The sequence below is a fragment of the Anabrus simplex genome, chromosome 7 (assembly GCF_040414725.1).
Source record: "Anabrus simplex isolate iqAnaSimp1 chromosome 7, ASM4041472v1, whole genome shotgun sequence".
NCBI lineage: Eukaryota > Metazoa > Arthropoda > Insecta > Orthoptera > Tettigoniidae > Anabrus > Anabrus simplex.
Window position 1 is genome coordinate 182,798,753 of NC_090271.1, and position 26,741 is coordinate 182,825,493.

The 26,741-nt window shown below is 41.8% G+C and overlaps 1 protein-coding gene across 1 annotated transcript in view; it reads left to right on the forward strand.

The window, feature by feature from the left end:
- spir (spire type actin nucleation factor) overlaps positions 1–26,741 on the forward strand; it is a 699,692-nt gene that overhangs the window by 384,083 nt on the left and 288,868 nt on the right. Inside the window, exon 6 of the mRNA XM_067151497.2 lies at positions 14,210–14,452. Coding sequence (XP_067007598.2) covers positions 14,210–14,452 — 243 coding nt within the window. The remainder of the gene's footprint in view (positions 1–14,209; positions 14,453–26,741) is intronic.

Here is a 26,741-nt window from a genome sequence, read left to right on the forward strand (position 1 = left end):
AACGCCCAAAATCTCACGCGTGCAAATCGAGGCGCACAGACTCCGTGCACAGAGCATCGGTCCGACTCGGCTCAACTCGGCTTGACTCGGGTGGTGCAGTGTGCTGAGAGCGACGAAGCGTTCGGTGATAGACGGCTTGTTTATCAGTGAAATAGATAAGCGCAAAACAACAACATAATAATCGAGCAACCTGTTTCGAAGAAAGTAAAGACTTCCGAAAGTCCATTTCAATCGAACTGGGAACTTTATTTTTTTGTCAGTTGTTACGATAAAGCCAAATGCTTCATCCGTGGGACAATAATTATGTGATAACGTAATCAAAAATATATATTTTCCAATACAAACGCTTTGCTCAAATTCTACGATAATTTGTCGAAAGATTTTCCTAAGCTGCATCGAGAAGCAGCCAAGATTATTTCTATGTTTGGTTCCACATGTGTATGTGAAAGGTATTTTTTCCTGTTTTGACTTGTACGAAAACTAGATTGCGTGCGAGTAGGCCTATTTCTGATTGTAATTTAAAGAAGGCTCTCAGAATTGCTGTCAGCCGGTCCCTTGTTCCAGGCATAACTTGTATCATTGCAAAGATAAAGGAAAAGAAGAGCTAGAGAAAATAAATTGTCTGCTTAAACCAAATTGAAAGAAGAGTGTTTTAACACCGGTAACATTGTCCCATACAACAGTGTCCCCGCTCACTGCACATAAACATTTCGCACCGAGGGGAGAATCAGCGGGTAAGTTGGAGAAGGCGAAGACAGGCCGAACGGGTGAGACAGGGGGGGAAGTGGAGTGGGGTTTGCACTCTGGTTAACCTAGTGAAGTCGTCTCCGGCACCTTGCGCCGTGCAGTGCACGGGCGCATGCACCCTGAGAGGTCCTGGTTTATAGTATCTGCTGTTCAGAAATTCGTATTTGAATACTACATTACAAGGAAGTGCGAAATATCAACTTCGAAATATCTCCCTTGATATTAAATGAATTTGCAGTAACTTATCACATGACGAATTTCTCGTGGATTGTCCAGGAGTAATAAAACAGATGCATTCACCCGCCAGTGACGAACAAGGTGATCAGTTCTTGCTGTTATTTCTCGACTGAGCACATCTACATTATGGCTTACGAAGTTGCCGAAATTACCGGATCCGTGTGTGGTGCAAGAGCTCCAACTTCGTTGTGTGTTCTGAAGGTAGTCGAAAACGTGCGGGACTGTAGTGGAGAGAAGGCGCTCGACAGTTCTCACCAGTGTGTTCGCTTCCCTGACTGTCGGCCAGTGATCGGCGTAGCTGCATTCACCCTTTTCGTTTGAAACGCATGCAGTGTCCAGTTCGCGTCTGCTTCGCGATGGCTATCGACAAATCCCAAGAGCAGACGCTTCAGGTTGCAGGTGTTGATGTCGCCTGCCTGCAGCTTTTATTTGCGCACCACAGGATATCACGAAGAAACGTTCGCCGGGAAGTTTTGGAGTCATTTTAGTAAGTTGTTTGAGAGTGTTACCTAGAAGTACGACGTCAAATAGTCGCACCTTGATCCTTTCGAACCCGTCAATGGCGGGTATGTGAGGCTAATACTCCAGTAAAACTGCAGCAACGTAAATTCGCTATACGTGTATGAAAGCCGGTGGAATGTATTTCTCAATGCAAGCGCCAAATTGGATCTTGGTACAGAATAATGACAGGGGGCAATCGAAGGATATGTAAATAGGGATGGTCACATTGTGCATAATGTGAACTCCAAAATGCCATACAAACAGGTGTCTTTAATTGCAATAATTCGATTTATCATGTCATTTCCTTAGCGATGAAATTGCTCCAGATGGATACACATGTCTCCTATCGAGTCTACTACTCTGTCTCCATTTATTGGCATGGCAGCCACATTGTACAATTCTTAACCATCCGCAAGCCCTGTCGTAACATTTGGAACACTGACGAACCGCACATGTGAATAATTCCTGCATAGTTTCACACCTGTCTTCCATTAAGATCTGTACAGTAACGGCCTCGGCGACAGTCGACGGTTGCTACGTGTCCACATTTGAAGGCGTCAGCCCAACGTACAACATTTCGATATGATAGAGCGCTTCTCTTGGCTCCCCAAGACACTGACGTGAAATTTTCATGCACGACCACTGTTAAACTGTACTGACATCCATACTGAACCACGGCTGGTAGAACACGAACGTTTTCTTGCGCTGTTAACTAGCCACCGATACAGACGACACCGTCTGTCGGTGGCACTCAATAGTGTGTGATGCAGGGTTTTCATACCTACATATTGGACTTACCGTGTGACCGTATAACATGATTGCCATGACTTAAGAAACGGCCTCCGCGTATAACTTCAGAGGTCGCAGAACGCCATCCACCTAGGACTGTTTATCCGGATAGCCTTGACACGGGCGCGGGCAACCGGAACGCAATCGCCTTCTCTGCATCAGAGGGAATCGAGGTACTGGAATACTTTTTTTTTTTTTTTTGCTAGTTGTTTTACGTCGCACCGACACAGATAGGTCTTACGGCGACGATGGGACAGGAAAGGGCTAGGAGTGGGAAGGAAGAGGCCGTGGCCTTAATTAAGGTACAGCCCCAGCATTTGCCTGGTGTGAAAATGGGAAACCACGGAAAACCATCTTCAGGGCTGCCGACAGTGGGGTTCGAACCCACTATCTCCGGAATACTGGATACTGGCCGCACTTAAGCGACTGCAGCTATCGACCTCGGTGGTACTGGAATAGCTGTCTTCTTCGGATCTTCTCTACCATTGCTGATGGTTCCATTGATAGCCTGAATATCATGGAGGAAGGGAAGTATTTATCATCCTGCCTTGCAGACTGGCATTCGAGAAGCAGCTAGCATCAGAATGGCGAAATAACGAACTTAGAGATCAACACCAAGTTGATGTTCCAGATGAACACTAAATTCAGTAAAATCAACGTTGTTCAACAGTTGATTTCACGATATGATATGCACCAGCCTATACTACACTAATATCTAGCATGTCCACGAGTCGCACGATCTCACGTATGAGCCATAGCAGTCGCCGCCCACTACGTCAACCATCTTCTGGCACCAAGATTCATCCGTATACGGCTGACCTGGAGCAACTAACATACCAGTTAGACTTCGAAGTATAAGAAGGTATCCTGGTGTAATGAGTACGTTGTCCTTGTCCTCTTAACGTGCGTAAGGGAATACACACATGTCGTCAAATAAACATAAGCCACTTGAGTAAATCATGGTGAAAGAAAATGTGCATGTCTTCAAATGTAAAGCATTTCTGTTATAAAATCGAGCATAACTTAAAGAAACGAAACAAAACCTTTACGATTAAGATAATCACCTTTACACTTAAAATGTTAAGCCCGCTTATTGGTCATGATTGTTAAGGCGTCGGGTCCATATGGTCTTAAAACCGTGGGTAGTCTCTCGTTGGTTGAAAAAGAAATTACCATTAGAATGTTGGCCGAAGGATAGAAGAAGTGGTATTATACACTTTTTAATCGCTAAATTCTATGCCAAATGCATGGGTTCTATTCCAAACCACCGAGTTCGATAACTGCAGTCGCTTAAGTGCGGCCAGTATTCAGTATTCCGGAGATAGTGGGTTCGAACCCCACTGTCGGCAGACCTGAAGATGGTTTTCCGTGGTTTCCCATTTTCACACCAGGCAAATGCTGGGGATGTACCTTAATTAAGGCCATGGACTCTTCCTTCCCATTCCTAGCCCTTTCCTGTCCCATCGTCGCCATAAGACCTATCTGAGTCGGTGCGACGTAAAGCAAATAGCAATTCCAAACCTCTCCACGTTGTTCATATGGGGTGAGAACATAGGACGCTGTTGGTGATTTGTCCGTCGGATGGGGGCGTTAAGCCTCGAGCAGACTCCTAGTAGGAGTAGGCTATGTGGTGACACCAGGTTTCACCCTCTCCCTACCTCATTACCACCACGCGCGCGCAAACACACACACATGCGGGCGTCAGCTACAAAGACCTGCACCAGGCCTCTCCGTAGACCGTACATCACATCACTTGGAATGTTTCTCAGGTATCATATTTTCGGTGTGACCGCACTACAGCTGTAATAATTTGCAGCCACGTAAACGAATTCATGCCTGACAAAAATCCTACACCTTGGCATCTCCGAAAATCGTAAGGTAGTTAGTGGGACATAAAGCTATTATTATTATTATTATTATTATTATTATTATTATTATTATTATTATTATTATTACGAAGGTAATTCCAAAAATAAGGTCTCCTATTTTTTTATAAATCCAGAGACCTGTTTATTTCTACATTGGTTTACATCATTTTACAGCTTGAATATTTAGCTATTTTTTTACATAATCGCCATTTCGGTCAACGCATTTTTGTACACGCTGTGACAGTTTATGTATGCCCATGTCATACCAGCACGCCGCCATGCTGTTCACGAAGTGTGGTCTTCAGTCAACATGCGTGGCACCCATCTTGCGCACACCTTCCGGTATTTCAACCTTTCCGTTAAAATTCTGTGAGCGGCGCTTGGGAAACCTCAGGAACTGAAGTGCAGAGATTATCCAGGGTGATCCACCGATCTTCACGCGTGATTTGCTCAACCTTCACGTCTGCCTCGACGGAAATTGACGGTGTCCCGCTCCTTTGTTTGTCAATTCGCGATGGATTTCATTCGGTTCAGTACCTTTTGCGTTCAAAAACCGAATTAATGCGCGCACTTCGCACTTGGCGGTAACATCCAATGGGAGCTCCAGTCTCAACGGGTGCCAAGCCAAGACTGAGTGCCTCAGTGCGGCGTGCGCATGTTTGTATGCGAGCGCGAGAAACTCTCTTCACAATATTGTGACCAACAGCCACACGAACAGAGTTCTGTATTTATAAAATAAAATAGGAGACCTTATTTTTGGGATTACCCTCGTATTACTATTATTATTATTATTATTATTATTTTTATTATTATAGCTGCCTCTGTGGATCAGCGGTAGTGTGTCGGCCTCCGGATCACAAGATAGCGGGTTCAAACCCGGCAGAGGTAGTCGGATTTTTGAAGGGCGGAGAAAAGTCCATTCGACACTCCATGTCGTACGATGTCGGAATGTAAAAGACCTCTGGTGACACATTTAGTGTTTACCCGACAAAATTCACTAAAACTCAGCCATAGACGTCCAAGAGAGTTTCGGTTTATTCGGTCTGCCATCCAGTGGGGGCCTAGAGTAAAACGGAACGTCTAAATTGACGAGCAGACAGCCAGATGGTGACAAATTGAAATGTCTGCACACGGTAGCTGAGGCAATACGATTATTATTATTATTATTATTATTATTATTATTATTATTATTATTATTATTATTATTATTACGTATTGTCCTATGTACACTTTCTGACACAAAAACTGATGGACAAAATGTTTCCGAGAACCAGAAGGAAGGAACACGTGATCACAGGGACTTCCTAAACACAGTACAGGTTGATCCAAATTTGTTAGCCCAAAAACAATACACAGCGTAAACGAAGAAATCTCGCCTATTCTTATGTTATACATAACGTTACTTCGTTTTAATGTTTATCCATATAATATTTATTATATGAGGCGCTGGCGCTGGCCTTCTGACCCTAACGTGGCATGTTCGATCCTGGCTCAGTCCGGTGGTATTTGAAGGTGCTCAAATACGTCAGCCTCGTGTCGGTAGATTTACTGGCACTTCAAAGATCTCCTGCGGGACTAAATTCCGGCACCTCGGCGTTAGTGGGACAAGTAGTTAGTGGGACATAAAGCAAATAAATTATTATTATTATTATTATTATTATTATTATTATTATTATTATTATTATTATTATTATTATATCTTCATTCCAACCATCCTACTGCCGTTATTCGCATCTATCATTATCACTACTTTCAATTATGTTGCTTCCAATTTATGCCTTTGCTGGCAATATCTAGTCTTCTCAGTGCACTAAGTCCTCTGGTGCAGGGTAGAACAAATTTGTTACTTTCATTAGCCTTTCTCATCCTTGGCTTTGACAACATGAAAGTGACCGAGATATGAGTGATCCTAGTAGTGCCATTCCTTATGCAGACTGTCCCTGTTATGGATGGTGTGAAAATATCGCTAATAGTCAGTTGGTGCGTTCATTTTAGTAGGCTTTGCAGACTGATCCGTAATAGCAACTTCTGACTCAGTGAGGAAAGCAACGGGAAACTACCTCACTCCTCGTTTCCCTAGTACGCCTCGTCAGTGACACACAGGCCATCTTTGACTGTTTATGGTGGAACTGTTGCGGATCAAACCAGCCTTCGGGCTGCGCACTTTACATACTTCCAATCTACGAATAAGGTATATTTTAAGTCCACTTCGCGTTCATAGACTGATGTAAGGATAATTTCGTCCGGGAGTTCACCTCTTTCTTATAGAATGCCGATTTCGAATAGTGTTATTTATACATACATACATACATACATACATACATACATACATACATACATACATTAGCGTGGTAGCCGACACAAATCACTTGTTTCTCACAAAGACGACCGTGGTTCGAATCCTGGAATGTGGAATTTTTAAATGAAAAGTGGGGACCTTGTGGTTTGGATTCCACTTAAAACTAGAGATCCCTTAGCTGAGATCATGATATGAGTCGCATAACATTGCAGTTAAGTAGGTACGTTGGACATACGACCAGAATATTTCAAGACCCTGGTATGAAACAATAATAATAATAATAATAATAATAATAGTAATAATAATAATAATAATCATGGTAGGAGTTTTCTACGAGTTGAATCTTCTCATATGGTTGTCCGCTGCGAGTGGTTCGTGACGTCACTGTTGCAACAACGAAGTATCCACAAATGAACCTGTTTCAATGTCCGCTAGGTCACTGTGTGTAGGCTGCATGCTGGACGGGTTTGTGGCTTAAAATGGATGTGAATGGGTACCTCGTGTAGTCACTATTGCAACCCAAGACAGGCAACATAAATAGTGGTGAGCCTATGAGGATCTAATCTAAAATATTTAAAATATTAACTCATCTGAATGGCGAAGGGTGGGGGGGTGTAAAGAATGTTTTCTTTGCGTTGAATAATTTATTAGGACAAAAAGCGACACAGATATGTGGAGTAAATGAAAAACTGTATATATAATACTTTACTATTAGACCTTTTAGAGAAACTCTCACTTATGAATATCATTTAACGCAGGGGTTCTCAAAATATTATTATTGTACTCTCACTCATGGCTAAAAGTTCAGTGTACCCCCGCGAAGAAATCCCTAAAGAATAGGTTTAGGAATACGAGTACCTGGCTAATTATTACGGCATTTTAATTTATTGTTAACCATTATTTTTGACCCTTCTTTTAAATGGGCACTCTAAATAAGAAGAGATTGTGAAATTGAATATATTTTTAACACATCACGAAAAATGTAAAAGTTTGCGTCTGTATCAAGTGTAATACAATGATAATAAAGTAATACAGGATGCCCTGTTTGTTCGAAAGTTTCACCAAACGCTAGATTTTAGCCTCAATATCAAATTAATAAATAAGATGAAACATTTTCGATGTTAATTCTGGAATTCAGACATTGCTAACCGTGCAAACTGCAATGGGATGGGTGTCTCTTCATGGCGTGACACAATTTTCTAATGTGTCGCAGTCCAGGCGAAACTCCCAAGTGAAGGGTGGCTCCATATACACACATATAACTTCCTTCTTATTTATTTCCATATTTCAATTCCTCTTCATTTTTTTTTCCCTGAAGGCAGCTCGCGTACCCCACTAAAAGTCTCAGGCGTACCCCTAGTGGTACACGTACCACAGTTTGCGAACGACTAATCTGATTAAGCTCTGACGTTATTGTTTTGTTAAAATTACTGCACATAACTGTTTTAAATGAGTTTATACTTATTTCGTCTTCTTCTAACACTTTTCTCAAACCCTGGTGGGGATGCACGTGTGGATTTTGATCCTGTTTTACGGCCGAATGCCCTTCCTGACACCAGCCTTTTGTGGAGGGATATGTTCACTATAGTGTGGTGGTGGATATTGTATTGTGTTGGGACACACTCAAACATCCGAGTCGGAAGAATTAAACAGAGGCGATTAAAATCACTGACCCAGCCGGGAATCGAACCCGGGACCCTCTGAACCGTATGTCTCAGTGCTAACCATCCAGCGTGGGAGTCAGGCTTACCATTATTTCTACTATTAATTATTCTAATTTATTTACGCTGATATAGCCTATACGGTACAGGTTGTTCCATAAGTCTGCATACATAAGACGTTTTTCTTCAGTTTTAGAATATTTTCATTTTCATATGAAATGGTATTGCTAAATAATTAGACTGTACGGAACGTTCTCAGCACGTTGGCCATTAGGTTGCATAAAAAGCTCAAGAAATGTGCGCTAGTTTCGCCGAACATCGCGCAAGATGTCTGGCATCACATGGCTCATCCGAGAACAGAATATTGCCCCCAAAGTCAGCCTCCTCCTCTTGTTCTTGTAGGTATTCACAGAACTTATATCTTCCTGACTCAAATTTTGTAGTATCTGGAGTAAAATTTGTTGCTAGTGACTATGCTAGTGGTTGCTGCTTTTACAGACGCCGGCCTCCATAGTCAAGCACCCTATATATTTCTTCGGATCCTTTTCAAATGATGCAAGTACCGCTGTCGAGATCCCCTCGTCTGAGGCACTCCGTGCGCGTCCTGATCTAGGGAGGTCGTCAATATCACCGCTGAATTTGTTTAATTAGCTTAGCAACAGTATCGTGCGTTATCCTCTTCTCAAGGCCAATCTCCTATTGAACTCGGCTGCCAATGGCCTGCTGCTATCTGATCCACTCAGGTGGATTATCTCGATGCTGCCTTTACGTGACAATGGCATCTTACTAGCAACAGAAGAAAATACTTACAGAATTACGAATAATAACGGAGTATTCACGATTATTGAACAGAAAATCACTTTCCTTATGCATGGAAACTTTTGGGATACCATATACAGTACAGGGTGAACCCGAACTCCACTAACAAACTTCCGGAGGTTGTTCAGGGATACTTTATGAGTATATTGGTATAAGGGACTCGTGCTCTCCGGTGCCTCGATGCAGATGAATAATGTAGCCTAATTATGATTTGTTCGGTTTATTGCCCCAATCATCTTTGTTTGTGTGAAAATACATTCGCAACAGTGAAAAAGCCTATAATATGCCTTTGCAGGGTGTTTTAAAGGTAACAACTCCGTGTCGTTCGCTTCCCGCCACGTTAAAGAACTCCTGTGGGGCAAAATTCCGACATCGCGGTGTCTATACCAATAACTAGCATTTAGGACGGACGTAAAACAAGTAACATTGTCACTGCAATACAGATACAAAGCTAATCGGGGCAACAAATCAAACGAAATACAATTGCTCTTCTACGATCTACCGGAGATCACGGGGTCCTTATACAAATATACTCAGGAAGTGTCCCTGAACAACGTCCGAAAGTTTGTCGATGGAACTTGGGTTCACCTTGTTTATGTATAGACACTTACTACTTTGCCAAATTACGAAGCAGCTCAAATTATTTAATTCGGTTCTTTGCCATATTACGGCGCAGATGGACGTCCTTGACTCACTGGGGAGCTGTATATTACTTGTATGTAGACCTAGCTCGCCGCTCCAATACTGGCTTGCCTATGGGTACCAGGGGACGCAGGTATAGAAGGAAATGAAAAGACACATAAAGTGGCCAGGAAAGGGGCAGAAACACATTGTGTAGGCCCAGAACCTGTACGCGGGATTTCCTATGGACAAGCCCGACACTGCATAGGAAAATGGGTACAAAAGAAACAAATGGAGAACTGGAAAAATACTCCAGGATGCAGGCTTGCAAAAGAACTGATAAAAGGACCAAACAAGAAGCATATTAAAGAACTGTTCAAACTCAGCAGAGAAAACATAAGATGGGTAGTAGGACTATTGACAGGACACTGCCATCTGAAAAATCACCTACATAGAATTGAAGTAATAAGAGACAATATATGTAGGAAATGCAATAAAGCAGAGGAATCAGCTGAACACATATTTTTCGAATGTGAAGCGCTGGGCAGAATCAGACTCTCCACGCTAGGACTACCAGGTGAAGAGAGAGAAAAAATCCAAGAAGACCCAATAAGAACAACCTGCAGCTTTGTGAAGGGAACAGGTATATCTAGGTGGGAATGAAGGAAAAACATGGTAGCAAAAGATCTTAGAGGTCGACGCTAATTAGAAACTAATATTTAGAGGCCCCATGAAGAAAAGAAGAAGAATAAGACTAACTTGCCTACAGTGAAGGCTGTCGTCGCAAGTGGAATCTTACAATTATCAATTTCCTATTGCATATATTCATAAATTTAGGGATTTATTTCGGGGCCTTGCAGAGGAAACAAGAAGTTAATTTTTTGCATGTGGTCTCCTTGTGCCAAATTGGTTATGTCGCAAAAGGTTCAAGAAATGGCTTGGCGGTTCTGTTGTAAGCCTTACGGTTATGTTAACATTGGGGACTAAATTAGTATTTCGAGCAAAGAAAAAAAAAGAACATGATTATTTATTCCTCAAAAATTGACGTGGGTGTGTCTTTTAACTCCTTTCATCAAAGCGCATGCAGGCGGAGGTGCATAGGATAGAGCTATTATAGGTAGCACTGAACTTCGGTGGGCGACTTGCGTTGGTTCCCATCCTTCTGCCGGACAAATGATACCACCTTTTCGCAGATGCTACTGCTTTCAAGGCAAGGTAAACGCTTTATGTAGGACTCTGCTGATGCTAAGTGAACATTCTGGTATTACTAAAAACTGTTTTTGTATCTTTATTTCTGCTACCATATAGGCTAAAAGCAGTCTCTAAAGAAAGAGGGAATTCCAATTTTCATAACTTTACTCCGTGTAAGTTCATTGACAGATGTTTTCTCCTATTTTAGTCTCCGTATTTTACTCTTCTTTTTGCCTAGATGTTTGTTATATGCAATGGTATCAGGTACTTAACGTGGTGGTGGGTCCGATGTGAAACATGATAGTCAGAGACACTGTTGAGAATTTTTAACGAAAGTATTCTCTCGTACCTGTTAGGGACATTAATAAGAAGAATTAAGGTGTTTCTGTTTTGGCGAGAAGGAATTAATACTGTATTTAATAAGGTATTCTCCTTCTATATTGAAGTTTGTGGTATTATATTCCGACCTAGTCGGACGTTCTTTTAAAATGCATCGATGAGAGGAACCTGTGTTTAGAGATTTTCTTGAAACGTTTTTGTGACAAAGGTTTGCTAACTCAAAAAAAAAATCGTAGTGTACGTGTCTTCAAATACATTATATTAATCACCAGGTTTCTTAATAATAATATTAATAATAACAATAACGTTGTCCTCCGAAGAGGTCTGGTGCAGGTCTTTCTAGTTGACGCCGTATAAGCGACTTGCACGTCTGTGAGAATGAGATTCTACCTATGATTAATTTTAATAATGGTGATGAGGCACACACCCAGCCCCGAGCCATTGGAATCAACCAATGAAGGTTAAACGTCCCCGACATAGCCTGGAGTCGAACGCGGGACCCCCTGGGCCAAAGGCCAGCACGCTAACCATTTAGCCATGGAGCCGGACTCTTTTTATTGTGAAGTACTGAATCAGATCCACAGAGGAGCTAATGGTACAGAGAATCCCCATAATTGCTTGCACTGGACTCCTTACAATCCATCTAATTAAGGTATTCAGTTCAGCAATAAGTAGCTCGATTTTCAAACAGAGGTTCTACACCATACTGCCACCGAGACATGAAAACTTAACCTACCATGTTAACAGGTATCACGCTGATTGTGACACGTGTATGCAAAACAAACAAAACAAATAACAAATAAAGCAACGTATATTGTACTCTAACAATTTCGTAAATCCTAGATGACTTGTTTCAGTAAAGATGGGAAAAGGAATGACATACCATGTGTACCCGTTGCAGCCGACTCCTGCTAAGCTTGTGTAAGTGTTCGAAGGCCAGTAATGAGCACTTGTAGTAATAATAGTAGTATCTGAACACAATTTATATCCATCACTTAATCCATGTATGTATTAGGTGAATAAGACAGATCAAACAGGTGTTTTGTGCGTATAAATGTGGATGCTTGCTTATCTTTCCCGTAAATTCGTTTCAAAATGACTTGATTGCTTTATGTGAACATGGGGATTGGCTGCTCATTAGGCCAAAGGCATATTGAGCCGTGGTTACCTTGGTGAGTTCCTTCCTGCACCTTCCGTTGCCAACAGTACGTGGCAACACTTCCAGTGTTGCTGAAGTCCGGATAACACAGGAGACTCGGTGTTCAAACAAGGACCGATCGAGTTGGCTGCGCTGTTTGGGCCGTGTAGCTATTAATTTTAATTCGGGAGATGGTGGGTTCGAACCCCACCATCGGCATAATTGAAAATGGTTTTCTGCCTTTTTACACTTCAACACTAGGGTGCATCTTAAGGCCTCGGCTGCTTCTTTCCTAGCTCCAGGCATTCCCTATGCTATCGTTGCCGAATAGTTACTCCGGTTAGTGCGAAGCTTATCAAGAAATGTGTGGGAGTGATGAAGACGGGATTAATTGTTTTTGCACTGTGTACACAGATATTTCCTGTCAGGCACGACGCCCTTTCAGTCTCAATAAAAAAACCACAACTGTTTTCTCTAGTCAGTGGTTGTCAATATAATGAATTCTATGAATAGTAGTTTTCTTATCATTGATAAACAATAAAATAGTTATATACGTAACTAGTATTTCAGTATCTGCGAACTTCCGGACACTGGACTACACTGTTAGATATTTGCAACATACGTAACATCATGTTTTGTAATAAAGTAATGAAGGTCAAGGCATAGTAACTTGTTTTTACGTGGATGTCGGTTTTCTTTAGCAGTGAATATGAGGCGTTGCGAATACGAAGGGCGAACTCAACCATTGCATTTTTTCATGAAAGAAACAGTGGAATAATTTCATTCGAGTGAAATCAACAAAAACGGACTTTAAAAATAGTAGGGATCTTTTCAGATCAAATATTTATTCAGAAAACTTACTTTATTTTTAAAAATATTTTCAAGAACAGAATATAAAAAATTACAACACAGGTTTTCTCCAATCAAATCATCTTCCAGTACCAAAAATATTAAAAATATGTCACTTATTCGCATTCAGTCATATGTCTAGTTCTAGTTCCTACGCTACCTGAGTTGATGCGACGGTAATACTGTAGAAAAACTTACTCGACGGTAAATGCACTTATAACAATAACTGACGTTTGCAAGAATTATGGTGATTGAACAGTAGTTACAATTTTTGCAGATTGTTTTAATTTAGAAGACAGAATTTTTCAGGGTCATAATTTTTGACCTTTCAACATAACCAGTGTTTCACCCCAGTGTGCATTAAGTTCATCAGTTGGAATACCACATCCTTCCTAACACAGGCCAGCAAGTACATCTTAGTGCCACCACTGCAAGTCAGCCTATGACAAGCCCAATGCAGTGACGATGTGCTAGGAGAGATATGTCTCTCCACTTGCTACATATGTCCCTTTGGCCTTCATGATCCAAAATTAACTTCCCATATTGAAACTTTTAATTCCGGGCTGAGTAGCTCAGGCGATAGTGCCCTGGTATTCTGAACCCAAGTTGGCGGGTTCTATCCCGGCTCATTCAGGTGGTATTTGAAGGTGCCCAAATACTTCAGCCTCGTGTCGGTAGATTTACTGGTACGTAAAATAACTCCTGTGACACACAATTCCGGCACTTCGGCGTCTTCGAAAACCGTAAAAGTATTTTGCGAAACATGAAACTGATATTATTAATAATAAATGTAAAAATTCAGATTAATCCATCGTGAAAATAAAAATAACCACCTAGTGGGAACTTAATTTTGATCAAAGAGGAAATCTGTGAGGTCGCCTTTCGTACTCGCGGCAACATAGCTCAGAATTCTTGCTCGGTTTTCTTCCGTGTTTGTTATAAAAAGAAAATAAGGGTGAATTCAGCAGACTCACATTACTTTTCTCCATCGCTCATTATAACTCAAGAAAATGAAATACGAAACGTTTCGTCCCACGTTGAGTTCGCCCTTCATTTTCGCAGCGCCTCATATTTACTTCATGTGTATTGGTGATGTAGTCTAATAATAAATGATCTCTTCACAGCTAACAGGTGGTTGTCTTTGTTTCAGGCGCGACTGTGGGTGCAGGTCATCCATGAGCTGCGCCATGGAGTCAAACTGAAGAAGGTGGCGTACAGCAGAACTCCCATCGAGTACGAGCTGACCCCTTACGAGATCCTGATGGACGATATCCGGTCGAGACGATACAAGTTGAACAAGGTGATGGTAGACGGCGACATTCCTCACCGCGTCAAGAAGGACGCGCACGCGATCATACTGGAATTCATCCGCTCCCGACCACCTCTTCGTAAGGTGTGTATTGTATCGTCAATTAATGGTACTATACATGAAAATTAGTTCAGTTCATATTTACAAGCCTTGGTCAACTTATGATAGGCCTACATCCAAATTAGAAAGGTGGTTTGTTGTATTTGAAGTCGTCGTTGAACTGTTAGTGGCATCTGAGTTGATTAAATGTTACATCTCCTTGTCAGTGGCTTGTGGCACGAGGAGCTCCTGTAGGACAAAATTCCCACAACGTGGCACTTGTTAGGTCGTCAGCAATTGAAACGGACATTTGAAGAATTGCATTATAATTATTATTAGCCCATCATCCGGCACTTCACCTGATTTGTCACCGTCGAGGTTTTCGGTTCAAATGATCCCGGGTTTGGTTCCCGCCTAGGTTGGGTATTTCGAGCGCAACTGGTTAATTTCTCGGGGGGTGGTTTTATTTGTCCCAGTACACTTCTCTTCACATAAATCAGTCAGACTACCAACCACCGCAGAAACGTGCAATAGTGATGATCTCCCTCGACAAAGGGTTGCTGTTAAGAAGGGCATCCAGGTATAAAACAGGGCCTAGTCCCCATGTGTGACGTCGTTTGCGCCCACGACCCTACCAGTTTGTGGACGAGCGGTGGAATGATGATTATGATTGATGATTTATGATCTACATTTGAGCCTGCAACCTTGAGGATTGCAGTCAAACACCTGGACATATGCGGTACGCGACCAAACCATAACGTCATAAGGAACCTTACTCTAACCAGCGTATCAAGACTTCGTGGTTCTTATGAAAGCCTGATATCGCTTCAGTTTTAAAATAATTTGCTAATTAAAATATTTTAGTCAAAAGGATTGTTGGTGCAGTTGTCGATGCAGTATCAGTTATCTTTTACAAGAATGCTGATTAGGATTTTAAAACTTACGGCACTTACTGGTGGTTTACGGTCTACCCTCACTTCTTAAACTCAATTCTGATGAAGTGGATCTCCAGTCAGTGCGAAAACCGCGTAAATGATGTCACTGGTCCAATGTTCTATTCACATAGTTGCAGTTTTGAATTACAGTAATACCAAACCAAACCCCATGGCAATACAGCCCTTGAAGGGCCTTCGCCTACCAAGCGACCGCTGCTCAGCCCGAAGGCCTGCAGATTACGAGGTGTCGTGTGGTCAGCACGACGAACCCTCTCGGCCGTTATTCTTGGCTTTCTAGACCGGGGCCGCTATATCACCGTCAGATAGCTCCTCAATTCTAATCACGTAGGCTGAGTGGACATGGAATCAGCCCTCAGGTCCAGGTAAAAATCCCTGACCTGGCCGGGAATCGGATCCGGGGCCTGCGGGTAAACTTACAGTAATACAGATGTGAATGTTTGATCACTTACACAAGGAATATGGGCTGCACACTTTCCCTTGTTCCTGGGTATAGATATCTTTAACTAGAGGCTACTTTCTCATTATCATGCATTGATCTCACGCGGGAAAAAGCAGTGCTATACGTTATGCAAATCTCTCCGCGCCGAAAGTATGTAGCATATTGAAAGGTCTGTGGATAGTTCAGTGGTTCTGATAATTTCAAGGTTAGATGACCTTCCTTCTTGGCCATCGAATACCGCAAGCACAACAAACACGTTCTAGCAAGCTTTCCATGACTGTCGCTTACTATGAAATGTTTTGATCGCTTCTCATTCTTCCTGCTTTCCTATGTAATATTTGCCTCAAGATACTGTCAAAGTGTTCATTCAAGCTTTATGACACTTGTGAGTTATTTTGATTGTCATTTTATCACCATCACTATCCCTTGATCGGCATACGTGTGAATATCCTTGCCGGCAGTATAGAAGCGTGCCAGTTTTATTTGTAATCTCTGGTATTTCCTATGTATCATCCCATCATTCCGCGACCACCATTCATTCCTGCATTTGATTCTAGAATAAGTTGTTTGGAATTCAGAAGCAATTTTTTTCTTGACGGTGTTTGTAGAAAAAATTGCGGAAGGAAGTTCCACTCTCCAATTTTTTGGTCTCATGATTAGAAATATCTAGGAGAGATAGTAAATAACACCAACACTCGATGGTGTGCCATTTGTAGTATTTTCTAAATTACAAATACTACTACTAATAATAATAATAATAATAATAATAATAATAATAATAATAATAATAAACAGAGTGAGTTGGCCGTGCTTTTAGGGTCGCGCAGCTGTGAGCTTGTATACGAGTGGCCTTATTTAAGGTACAGCTTCAGGATTTGCCTTGTGTGAAAATAGGAAACCACGGGAAAATAATCTTCAGGACTGCAGACAGTGGGATTCGAACCCACTATCTCCCGGATGCAAGCTCACAGCCTCGCGCCCCTGACCGCACGGCCAACTCACCCGGTTATACTGGAATAATATTAATTATCATATTTATTATTATTATTATTATTATTATTATTATTATTATTATTATTATTATCATCCCTCTTTTCAAAGAACCTTTGGCCTTTTTTCCCCTAGTGCTTTAACTTCACACCAATTCAAACGGGTTTCTTTGACGATGACGGGATAGGAGAAGGCTAGGACTGAAAAGGAAGTGAGCGTGACCTTATCAGTGCAAGTTACAGCACCAGTATTTGGCTGGTGTAAAACTGGGAAACCACGGAAAACCAGGCTGCCGGTAGTTTGATTCAAACTCACAATCTCCTTAACGCAAGCTAATAGCTACACGACCCGACCCGGGCTACCATCTAGCTTCGTTAAGAAGGAACTAGATAACTGATTAAACCAATAATAATTGCCACTATCACACTCTGATTTCTGACTAGAATGCATTAGCCTCAATTTAGATCGATGAGGAGAAACACGTGGTGAGACACAGCTCTCGAAGCCGTTTATGGGTACAGAGACTACTGGTGCAGTTAGTCACTGTGCACGTGCAGCTCGTCATGTCTGGAAGTAATCAATCAGACGCCTTGCGTGACTGCACAGCAGACCTTCATGTCTAGGAAACTTGTGCCCGGTAAATATTGCCTTTCCAGTTGTTCTTCCTGACAGTGGCTCGATTTTGACCTTCCGGTCCTATTTTGATTCAATATCGCTTTAACAAGGGGCGCGGTGGTCTTCCCAATGAGTTTCCAAACCCAGTGTCCCCAGTTCTAATCCCGGTGACATCGAGTGGGATTTTCTCTAGAAGCAGGAAGTGGTGGCGCGAAAATTGGCCTAAATCCCTTGGAAAAAGTTCCTGAATAAATCCACCGACCCTACAAATACTGGAAATGTGACGTAGAAGAGAAATCGTATGATCTCATAACCATTGATTACATAAGGCAGAAAAATTCCAGTGAAACTGTAATTACACTAAAAGGAAAACTAACTCCGTACACATGAGGGCCCTTGGAGGAATCGAAGGTACTGACTCACGTGTCCATTAAGCTCCCACAATATGAATGTATGGCTGACGTAATAGTGGCGGGATGGTTCCTTACGTGCTCTTCATCAGCAGTAATTCTTCTTAATTCCTAGTAAAGAGTGTAAGTAAATTTCATGTGTCGTGTGATTGTTGTTGCCCCTTGGCAGATTTTGTCGTCTAAAGTTCCCAATTTTAGTTTTGTCCAACTCGTATAAAGTATCACAATTTGTACTAAGGTACGTTGGATTAATGTGGAATTAAACAACGAATATATTCTCAAAATAATGCACGTGAAGATCCGACCGCACTGTATGTTCCTAGTCTGTTTATATACCCAACGAATTCTTGACGGGTATAAATTTCTCTATTTCTGTTCACATGTGTTTTTGAATTCCATTGCCGACTTTCCAACTAAGTTTTCTATGGTTTCTCATTCTAACTTCAGAAAATTCCTCGGTTGATACTTTCATCTTAATGTAAATAGGCCTAAGGTTTATTTCTTCGCAGAGGGGAAAAAGAGCCATTTGAGATCGTCAATGATTTCTTATGAAGGCAACCGTGGTTTGAATAGCGGAAAATACATTAGTTATTAGATATTAAAAGTCGTGTAGCATTGGTTCGGATTCCATTTACAATTGATGGGACTGTGGACATCATCGCGAAATCAGCAGCCAGTTAAATTTTCTCTTTCTTTCTTTCTCTCTTTCTTTAGTTACTAGCGAGTCACCACAGCTTTTCACGGGAGCATTCTTTAATTTATGATGATAGGCTTAATAATATTTCGCTGTAGACGACATTAGTTGTTTTATTCCTAATGTATGTATGTAGGCCTATGTAAGCTCACTGAACCAATAATTGGTCACCCCTGCTGAAATAATTACAAGCATGATTTAGTACTGTGTAACTCCACCTCTAGACTTGATAACCGAGCTCGATAGCTGTGCGGCCAGTATCCAGTAATCGGGAGATAGTGGGTTCGAGCCCCACTGTCGGCAGCCCTGAAGATGGTTTTCCGTGGTTTCCCATTTTCACACCAGGCAAATGCCGGGGCTGTTACCTTAATTAAGGCCACGGCCGCTTCCTTCCAATTCCTAGGCCTTCCCTACCCCATCGTCGCCATAAGACATATATGTGTCGGTGCGACGTAAAGCAAAAAAGAAAGACTTGATAACCGCCTGGGTTCGGTTAGGAAGTGAGTCCACAAGGTTGTGAAGGTACGTCGAATCCAGGTTAAACTATTCGCTGATGATTTGATGGCGCAATTCCACAAATTTTACGCCCTGTTCTAACATGTCCGACAGATTTTCAGTGGGGTTCAAGTCAGGTGATTTTTCAGGCCAGTCGCATATGCGTCCAGCTCGATAAACTTTGCTGTTGTCATCTTGACAAATAGCATCCTCATCATGCAGGTGTTGACTGAAAGGCAACACCTTATCATTCAGAATGTTTAAATATACTAGGTGGTTAATGTTAGTGACCTCCTCAGTGAGCGGGCCTAATCCATGATACGAAAAACACCCCCAAAACATCAGACCCACCTCCGGCTTGAACCTGAATCTACAGGAAACATCCAGGGTGAAATGTTTCATTTAGCCTGCGCTGCACTCGTCGACGTCAGTCATTGGAATACAGGCAAAAACGTGATTCGTCAGGCCACATTACGTTTCCGCCAGTCAGCTACTGTCAGAATGTGATTTCTAGTCCCTTGAATACGTGCAGCTTTATGTGCCTGTGTGAGCAATGGCCTCTTGCTAACAGGTTGTGATGGACCTTCATTCACTGACTGCAGCAATTCCTGTCGGGTTTGGAAGGGATTTTGATTCACAAGCCGTAAAACTCGTCTCCAGTCCCTCTTGGTAAGGATCTTTTTCTGACCACAATTCTGACGTCGTGTTTCGTGACCACGTGTAGTGCACCATTCTTTGTAGACACGTAGAACAGTCCGCTGCGAAGCACCAACAAATCCAGCAACTTCACGCACCGTATGGCAAACACGATTGCCTCTTTCTGGCACTCTGTCACGTCCTTATATCTACCCATGATGATGTGCGCTGTCCTCTTGAAACATCAATGGCTCACTGATCGCTACTGCCTTATGCTCACATACATGCAGTTGAGCACAGCACTCGTTCGTTGCGCCATCTGTACAGGCTTAACGATCCATCTGTCCGTGCGCACTAGAGGGACTCATGCAGCTCAGTACGAATTTTCTCCAATGTCCTCCGGCCGTCCGCTTGTTAGCTCGCTCCTTTCTCCCCATGCAAATTTCAAACCTTTGCTGTACTTTCCTTAAAACGACGATAACTCATACAGCAACTATGACTACTAGTGTATTTTAATAATATTACGGAGGTAAATAAACAATTCATTTTGATAACAATTTATGTTTTCACATTTTTCATTATTTTACTGCACACAGTACGTAAACACTCTTACTGAGGGATACCTTTTACAGATGTGAATATATCATCGCAGACTTTTTATGCTGAACAGTTCTCTCCCACACAGACACTTTGAGATCTGTCGTTGACGGGTGGCCGTATTAATTTTGACTTCCTTCACTTTAATCGCCACTCCTCGGCTCCCTTTTTTTGCAGGTAAATTTTAATACCCCAAAACCATCGATAAATGTTCTATGCAATGGTTTAAACCGCATCGAAATACGTTGGATAGTTCTTGAGATTAGCCCCGCACAGACACACCTACCGGGGACTTCATTACAGGTATGAATGATGAATCCTTGTTCAAAGTGTTGATAAGCTCGCTAGTTCATATACCACAACATTAAGTGCTCATTGGTTTCGCATACACTGTAAATGCACGAGGTTGATCAATACATGTCCATACTCCCTAAATGAAATATCACTACCAATGATCCAATACAAGAGATACTCTAAATCTCAGCTAGTGGGGCATGCAGTTAAATAATTATTCTTACTGTCGCTTTTGCCAATTTACCATATCGACCTACAAAAGTGTGATGTGATGTTTGGTATTACTTTGCTTGGATAAGTTTTTGGAATTTTTGTCGGGCTTAAGAACCGGTAGAAATGTTCCTTTCTACGAGGTCAGTCAGTTGACTTCAAATTCCTTTTACGCCATACTAATGACACTAACGAAAGCGTAGCTTTATTTTTCTTTCCATAACTCAGTTCGCTCATGAGTAGTGTATGCAGCCTGTTCTCATAGGGCAGAGAAAGTGTCATGAGAAGTGAAGTGTATTGTGCCGTAAGGCAAACTAGAGTATTACAGTGCTTAATGGGCCAGTACTGATAGTTCACATGGATACGAGTGTGGTGACAGTACGTATGGGTATCTGAACACTGGAACGCAGGCATATAGTTTATGTAATAAATTCGGCAAGAATTTCACTCATGTTACATGCTTAATATCTGGAGCAGTGATTTATCTTTCTTTCGTAAAGACTTTTGTTTTCCTGCGAAGATTGCATTCGTTGGTAGTTGTAGAAACTTGCGAACAAAGTTACGACTAATTGTCTTAAAATAATCTCAGTTGCGGTGTTAGTTAATTAATAGTCGTAGTTGAAGACCCATGAGAAGATATCCTAAGTGGGCGTTTGTTAAGCATCCGGTCCGAAAATGAGAGAGAGAGAGAGAGAGAGAGAGAGAGTGTGTGTGTGTTATTACTGAACTGATTGGTGCAGACATCCCGGACCCGTGGTCTAGATATACGGAGCTTACCTCTTACACTGAGACCCCGCATTCGATCCCTGACCAAATCAGGTATATTTACGTAGATCTGAGGCTTTTTCGAGGTCCAATCAGCCTGCGTGATAAGAATTGAGGGGATATTGTTGATGGCATAGCGGATGCAGTTTACAAAGCCCAATATGACGGTGGAGAGAATTCTCCAGACGCTGACCATGCAATACCTCGTAATCTGCAGGCCTTTGAGCTGAGCAGCGATTGCTTTGAAGACCAACACCCATCAGGGATGTAGCGCCATTAGGTTGGTTGGCTTGTTTAAGTGGTTCAGACGCTAGAGTGCTTGTCTTCTGAGCTGGTGAGCTCGATTCCGGCTCAGTTAAGTATTTGAAGGCGCTGAAATACGCCAGCCTTGTCTTGGTCCTACCTCATTTCCACGCATGTTAAACCACTAGCAAAAACAAAACTGTGTGGGGACTGTGGCAAAGACACGGCCGTAGGCCTCTTGGGCGTAGAATACGTCATCCATGGATAGATGGACGGACGGACGGACGGATCTTTCTTTCTTTCTTTCTTTCTTTCTTTCTTTCTTTCTTTCTTTCTTTCTTTCGTACCCAATCTCCTGGAAGTTGGCGATCACTAGAACTTGGTCCTCTGCAATACGGTAGGTCTATATCGGTGGCCTATACTGTTTGTTATTGCTAAGACAAGATGCTCGTATTCTGCCTCTTCCTCATTGTCCTTCGATTTTACCCTTCAAAATAAGCTGCTGAATCTTGTTTTCTTCGACAGTAAGTACATGTCCCTGGAAAGTCTATCTTTCTGCTTTTGGTAACAACCAGTAGTTCTCTTTTACTGTGGGCGAATTGTTCTACCTTTTCTTTGCTTATATGTCGAACCTAGAAGACTTTTAACATTCTGTCTAGTTAAACTTCGATAGCTTCAAACTTCGTGGCTACGTGCTGTTTCGGAGACCAATATCACAGTGCAGGGTGGACCACACATATCATTTTATCATTCGCTGTCGGAGTTTTTAATCGATAGCATGATAGGAAAATGTAAATGTGGTTCTAACTATTTCTATAAGGCTCTTGATTTCCATAAGAAAGTTCTGTCCGATTTGTACGTCTTTCTCTCAGTAATAAAAGCCCTTATAATGAAAGAAATGGAGAATTCTCATATTCGCTTTCATAATTACGGCATGTAATCATGATATCAACTTCATGTGAAATGATTAGTGGCTTATCTGCTGGAAATACCTGAAAACAGTCCGCGTCGGTAGCTACGCAGTATGTCCAACTTCTGACGCCTTGAACTTGAGGTCTGCAACCCGCTTTACGCCGGTGTTCTGATAGTAGACTACACGGACATTGTCTTCTGACCTCACTCCAAACTATACAGCGGGAATTATTTTACCATAGCGTGCATTTTTAAAGTAAACGAATGTATTATCTAGATGACATCCAGTAACTAGTCTTCATCATCTTCGCATGTTAGGAGATCTCATCTGCTTTAATCGACCAGAGATAAACAGTTAGTGCTCTCAGTAGTTATTGAAACACTGTTATTTTACGTCAACACCGGGCGAGTTGGCCGTGCGGTTAGGGGCGCGCGGCTGTGAGCTTGCATCCGGGAGATAGTGGGTTCGAATCCCACTGTCAGCAGCACTGAAGATGGTTTTCCGTGGTTTCCCATTTTCACACCAGGTCTTAAGGCCACGACCGCTTCCTTCCAACTCCTAGGCCTTTCCTATCCCATCGTCGCCATAATACCTATCTGTGTCGGTGCAACGTAAAGCCACCAACAAAAAAATTACGTCAGCATGTGTCTTGAGGTAACTCGATTCCGTATGTTTACCCTATTTAATCTGTTAAATGATAAATAAAAAATGATATATTGTCTCAACTCAGTTACGTTGCTTATTATTAATATCGATACAGCTAACATTAACGAAGGAATTGCATATATCCTGATTTGGTCGCCTTAAATTTTCCAGTCATTTTATATCAATATATAGCCTAGTGCACACCCCGGATTTCTGTGAATTTAAATACAAAGTAGTAATAGTGTTAAGCCATTTTCCTTGATGTCTAAAGAAAGAAAGAAAGAAAGAAAGAAAGACGACCTCGTTTCAATCTTCGTACAGCTAATCTAAGATGGAAACTAAAGCAAAACATTGTAAGTGCATAGAGAAAGTTATAATCTTACCTACACGGATCTGGCGTATACCTATAACGGGCAGGCGTTTTATAATCCATAAAGATGATTCCCATTTCCAAGATAACGGTGGCGTTTAGGCCCTGAATGTTTTGTCGGGAATTCACAGGTGCGCAACGTGACATATCAGTGCCAATCCATTTCAGATCAAGGATGTACTAGATGATTGTCCTCTCCATTGCATTATATGGCACAGAGTGTTGAGCGGTAACAAAAGTCACTAGGACGAACGCTATGATGATCTGTCCCACACCTCGCGTCGTGAACTTACTTTGTTAAAGTGCGTTTGGCGAGTGGAGATACTATTTGCCACTAAAGTTTAAGGCAGTTTAGTTGTTTGTGGTATGGGGTCTGTGTATTGTGTTGAGGATGAATGACCATCAAGACACTTCTGCAGCTACAGGAAGTGTAAAAAATGTCTACCCTACCTGCCTTGGTCCCCGGGCTTTTTCTTATTCCTTCTTGCAGCTGCATTCGAGTCGTATAGATGTTTACCATAATTTGGAACTGCGGATCACGTGTCAATCATTTGAAAAGGAGAGCAAAAAGAGTCTCTCTTCTCACTGAGCGCACTCCATATACATTTCAGATCTGAATCTGAACGCTCGAAAGCGCTGTATAACAGGAGGAGTCTGAAATCGCGATGAAACTCAACAGGTGTGTAAAAGTGGCTGATGTAAGTCATTCTTGAGTGTCAAGTGCACCAGATGTACTTACTTTCTCTGTGCGGGGGCGGCCCACTTCTGATCGGACCGCTCATACTGGACTGTCGAACTGCTTTCTCTAGGGCATGCGCTTTCTAGAATTTCGCGATTAGAATACAATGGCATGCCGAGGAAAGTACCTTGTCTTCCGCAGTGCAGATCTCCAGATACTCCGCCTGCATTCTCAGCTGTATCAAGGCCCCATTATGATGATCTTGACCTCCCGTTACTGCATTTCATTATAACTCTTTCAGTTATAAATCCGTCAATTACTTTTTGCATGTTATTTTTAACACAGAAACAAAATATTTCAATTGCCAAGACTTGTTCTCAAAGATCTCTACCTAACGGTCAGCGTCTAACTACCGATTATGATTTTATCGTAATGCCTGGATGTAGTTGTCGTGACAATTATTCTTCGAATTACGTTTTAGTTCAGTATGAGCTTTCTTATCGTCGCCTCATCATGTCATAATCTGCAGGCCTTCGGACTGAGCAGCGGTCACTTGATACACCAGCACCCATGTGGGCTGTGACGCGATGGGGTTTGGTTCCTTTCTTTAAGGTTTTTTTCTATACTGCCGTCCTAAGCCAAACGGGCGTATCTCAAGAACTTCAAATATTTTGCAAATGACTAATTTTGTAAATTACTAATTGCATCTCCTTTTAAATGATAACTTACTGTTTTCATGGTATGTATTGAAACTAATTGTATTTCCTTAACTATACCTCAGAGTTGAGTAAACTTTTAAAGAAAACCTAACACTGCTAATTCTTCTAGGATTTCAGTAAACGTTTGAGATATGGCATAATTTACTAATGTTTTTCATCACTTTCTAAATAAGATGCGGCTAATATGCTTATGAAATAGGTAGAGTGACCTTTAAACATTACTCTGGTGAAAATAAATGGGACAATTTAAATAAACTGAGATACGTCCTTTAGGCTTAAGACGGCAGTATACTTCTTTTCAGATAATGTGTATTCTCACGACATTCACCTGAGCATGTTTGGCAAAGCCCTTTAGCTTATTTCAGTAAAATTCATATTTCCTCATATCTTATCAGGATACAATAATCGAATTAAAACTTTTCCATTATATAATCCAAAATTAGAAACTAATAAATGGCAAGTTGGAAAGTCTTCGTTCTATACGACGAGAGCTGTAAGGATCTACGTCATAGCTCGTGACAATAATTTTCAGTAAGGCGGCAGTGTATCAAGTCCTACAGTGAAACACGGGAACAGTGAATATGAATACGTCAGTGAAAGAATAAGGTGGAAAAAGGAGAGGAAACAGAGACAAACATGAAAACTCAAAAGGGCAAGGAAAATGTCACACCTTCTTACACTGTCTTCTTCATTTAGAAGGATTCTTCTACATCCACTAGAAACGTACCCAGTTTCGTCAGGATGACGAGCACAAACACAATGTGCACCACCACTGACGTGGAATGTGTGCGGCAAGAAGAAATCCGGATATCAATTGTACGTAATTGGACCTGCCTGCAGATCCAGGGATGGTCCAGGTTCAGTAATTGCCTTATTCACCAGCTGGCCAACTCAACAGATAAAGCAGGGAGGTCTGCAGTCCGGGTTCGCTCATTGTTTCTCATCCCTTACTCTCCCTCCCTCAGCTGAGATGGTCAGCTGTCATATTGAATATCCTTCACATTATAAAATGGTGTTCTCAGTTCGGTAAAACCCCTCATTAGCACTGAAGACTTTCATAGAGTAGTTCATTCTCTCATATTCAACCGAAAAGTAACAATTCTTCTTCTTCTTCTTCTTCTTCTTCTTCTTCTTTTCTTCTTCTTGTTCTTGTACAGTTTCCTCATGGGAGATATGGAGTATTTTGTGTTTCCCCTATCAGAGTTACAATACCAAGGATGTCGAACCATTGTCAGAGGTTTCGCGTCCAGAGTAATCTCCGCCTACGTACACATCTTGCCTTCTATAATAATAATAAGAAGAAGAAGTAGAAGAAGAATAAGAAGATGATGAAGATGAAGAATTTCGTGTGGCTATTGCTAGTCTGGTGCAGCCCTTATCGACAGACCCTCCAACGAGGGTGGGCGTCATCCGACGTGTATATAAAACTGCATGTTATTGTGGTCGATAATAGTGTTGTGTTGTGTGTGTAGAGTGAAAGTTGTAGCGATGTTGGGGACAGCACAAATTCACAGTCCCCAGGCCGAAGGATTTAACTTGACATCTGCAGCCCGGCTGGAAATGGAGCCTGGGGTCCTGTAAACACTAACCGTTCAGCCAAGGAGCCAAACTAATTCATGTCCTCGTCACGAGGTGATAAGAACTCTTTTCAGGCAGACTCCCAA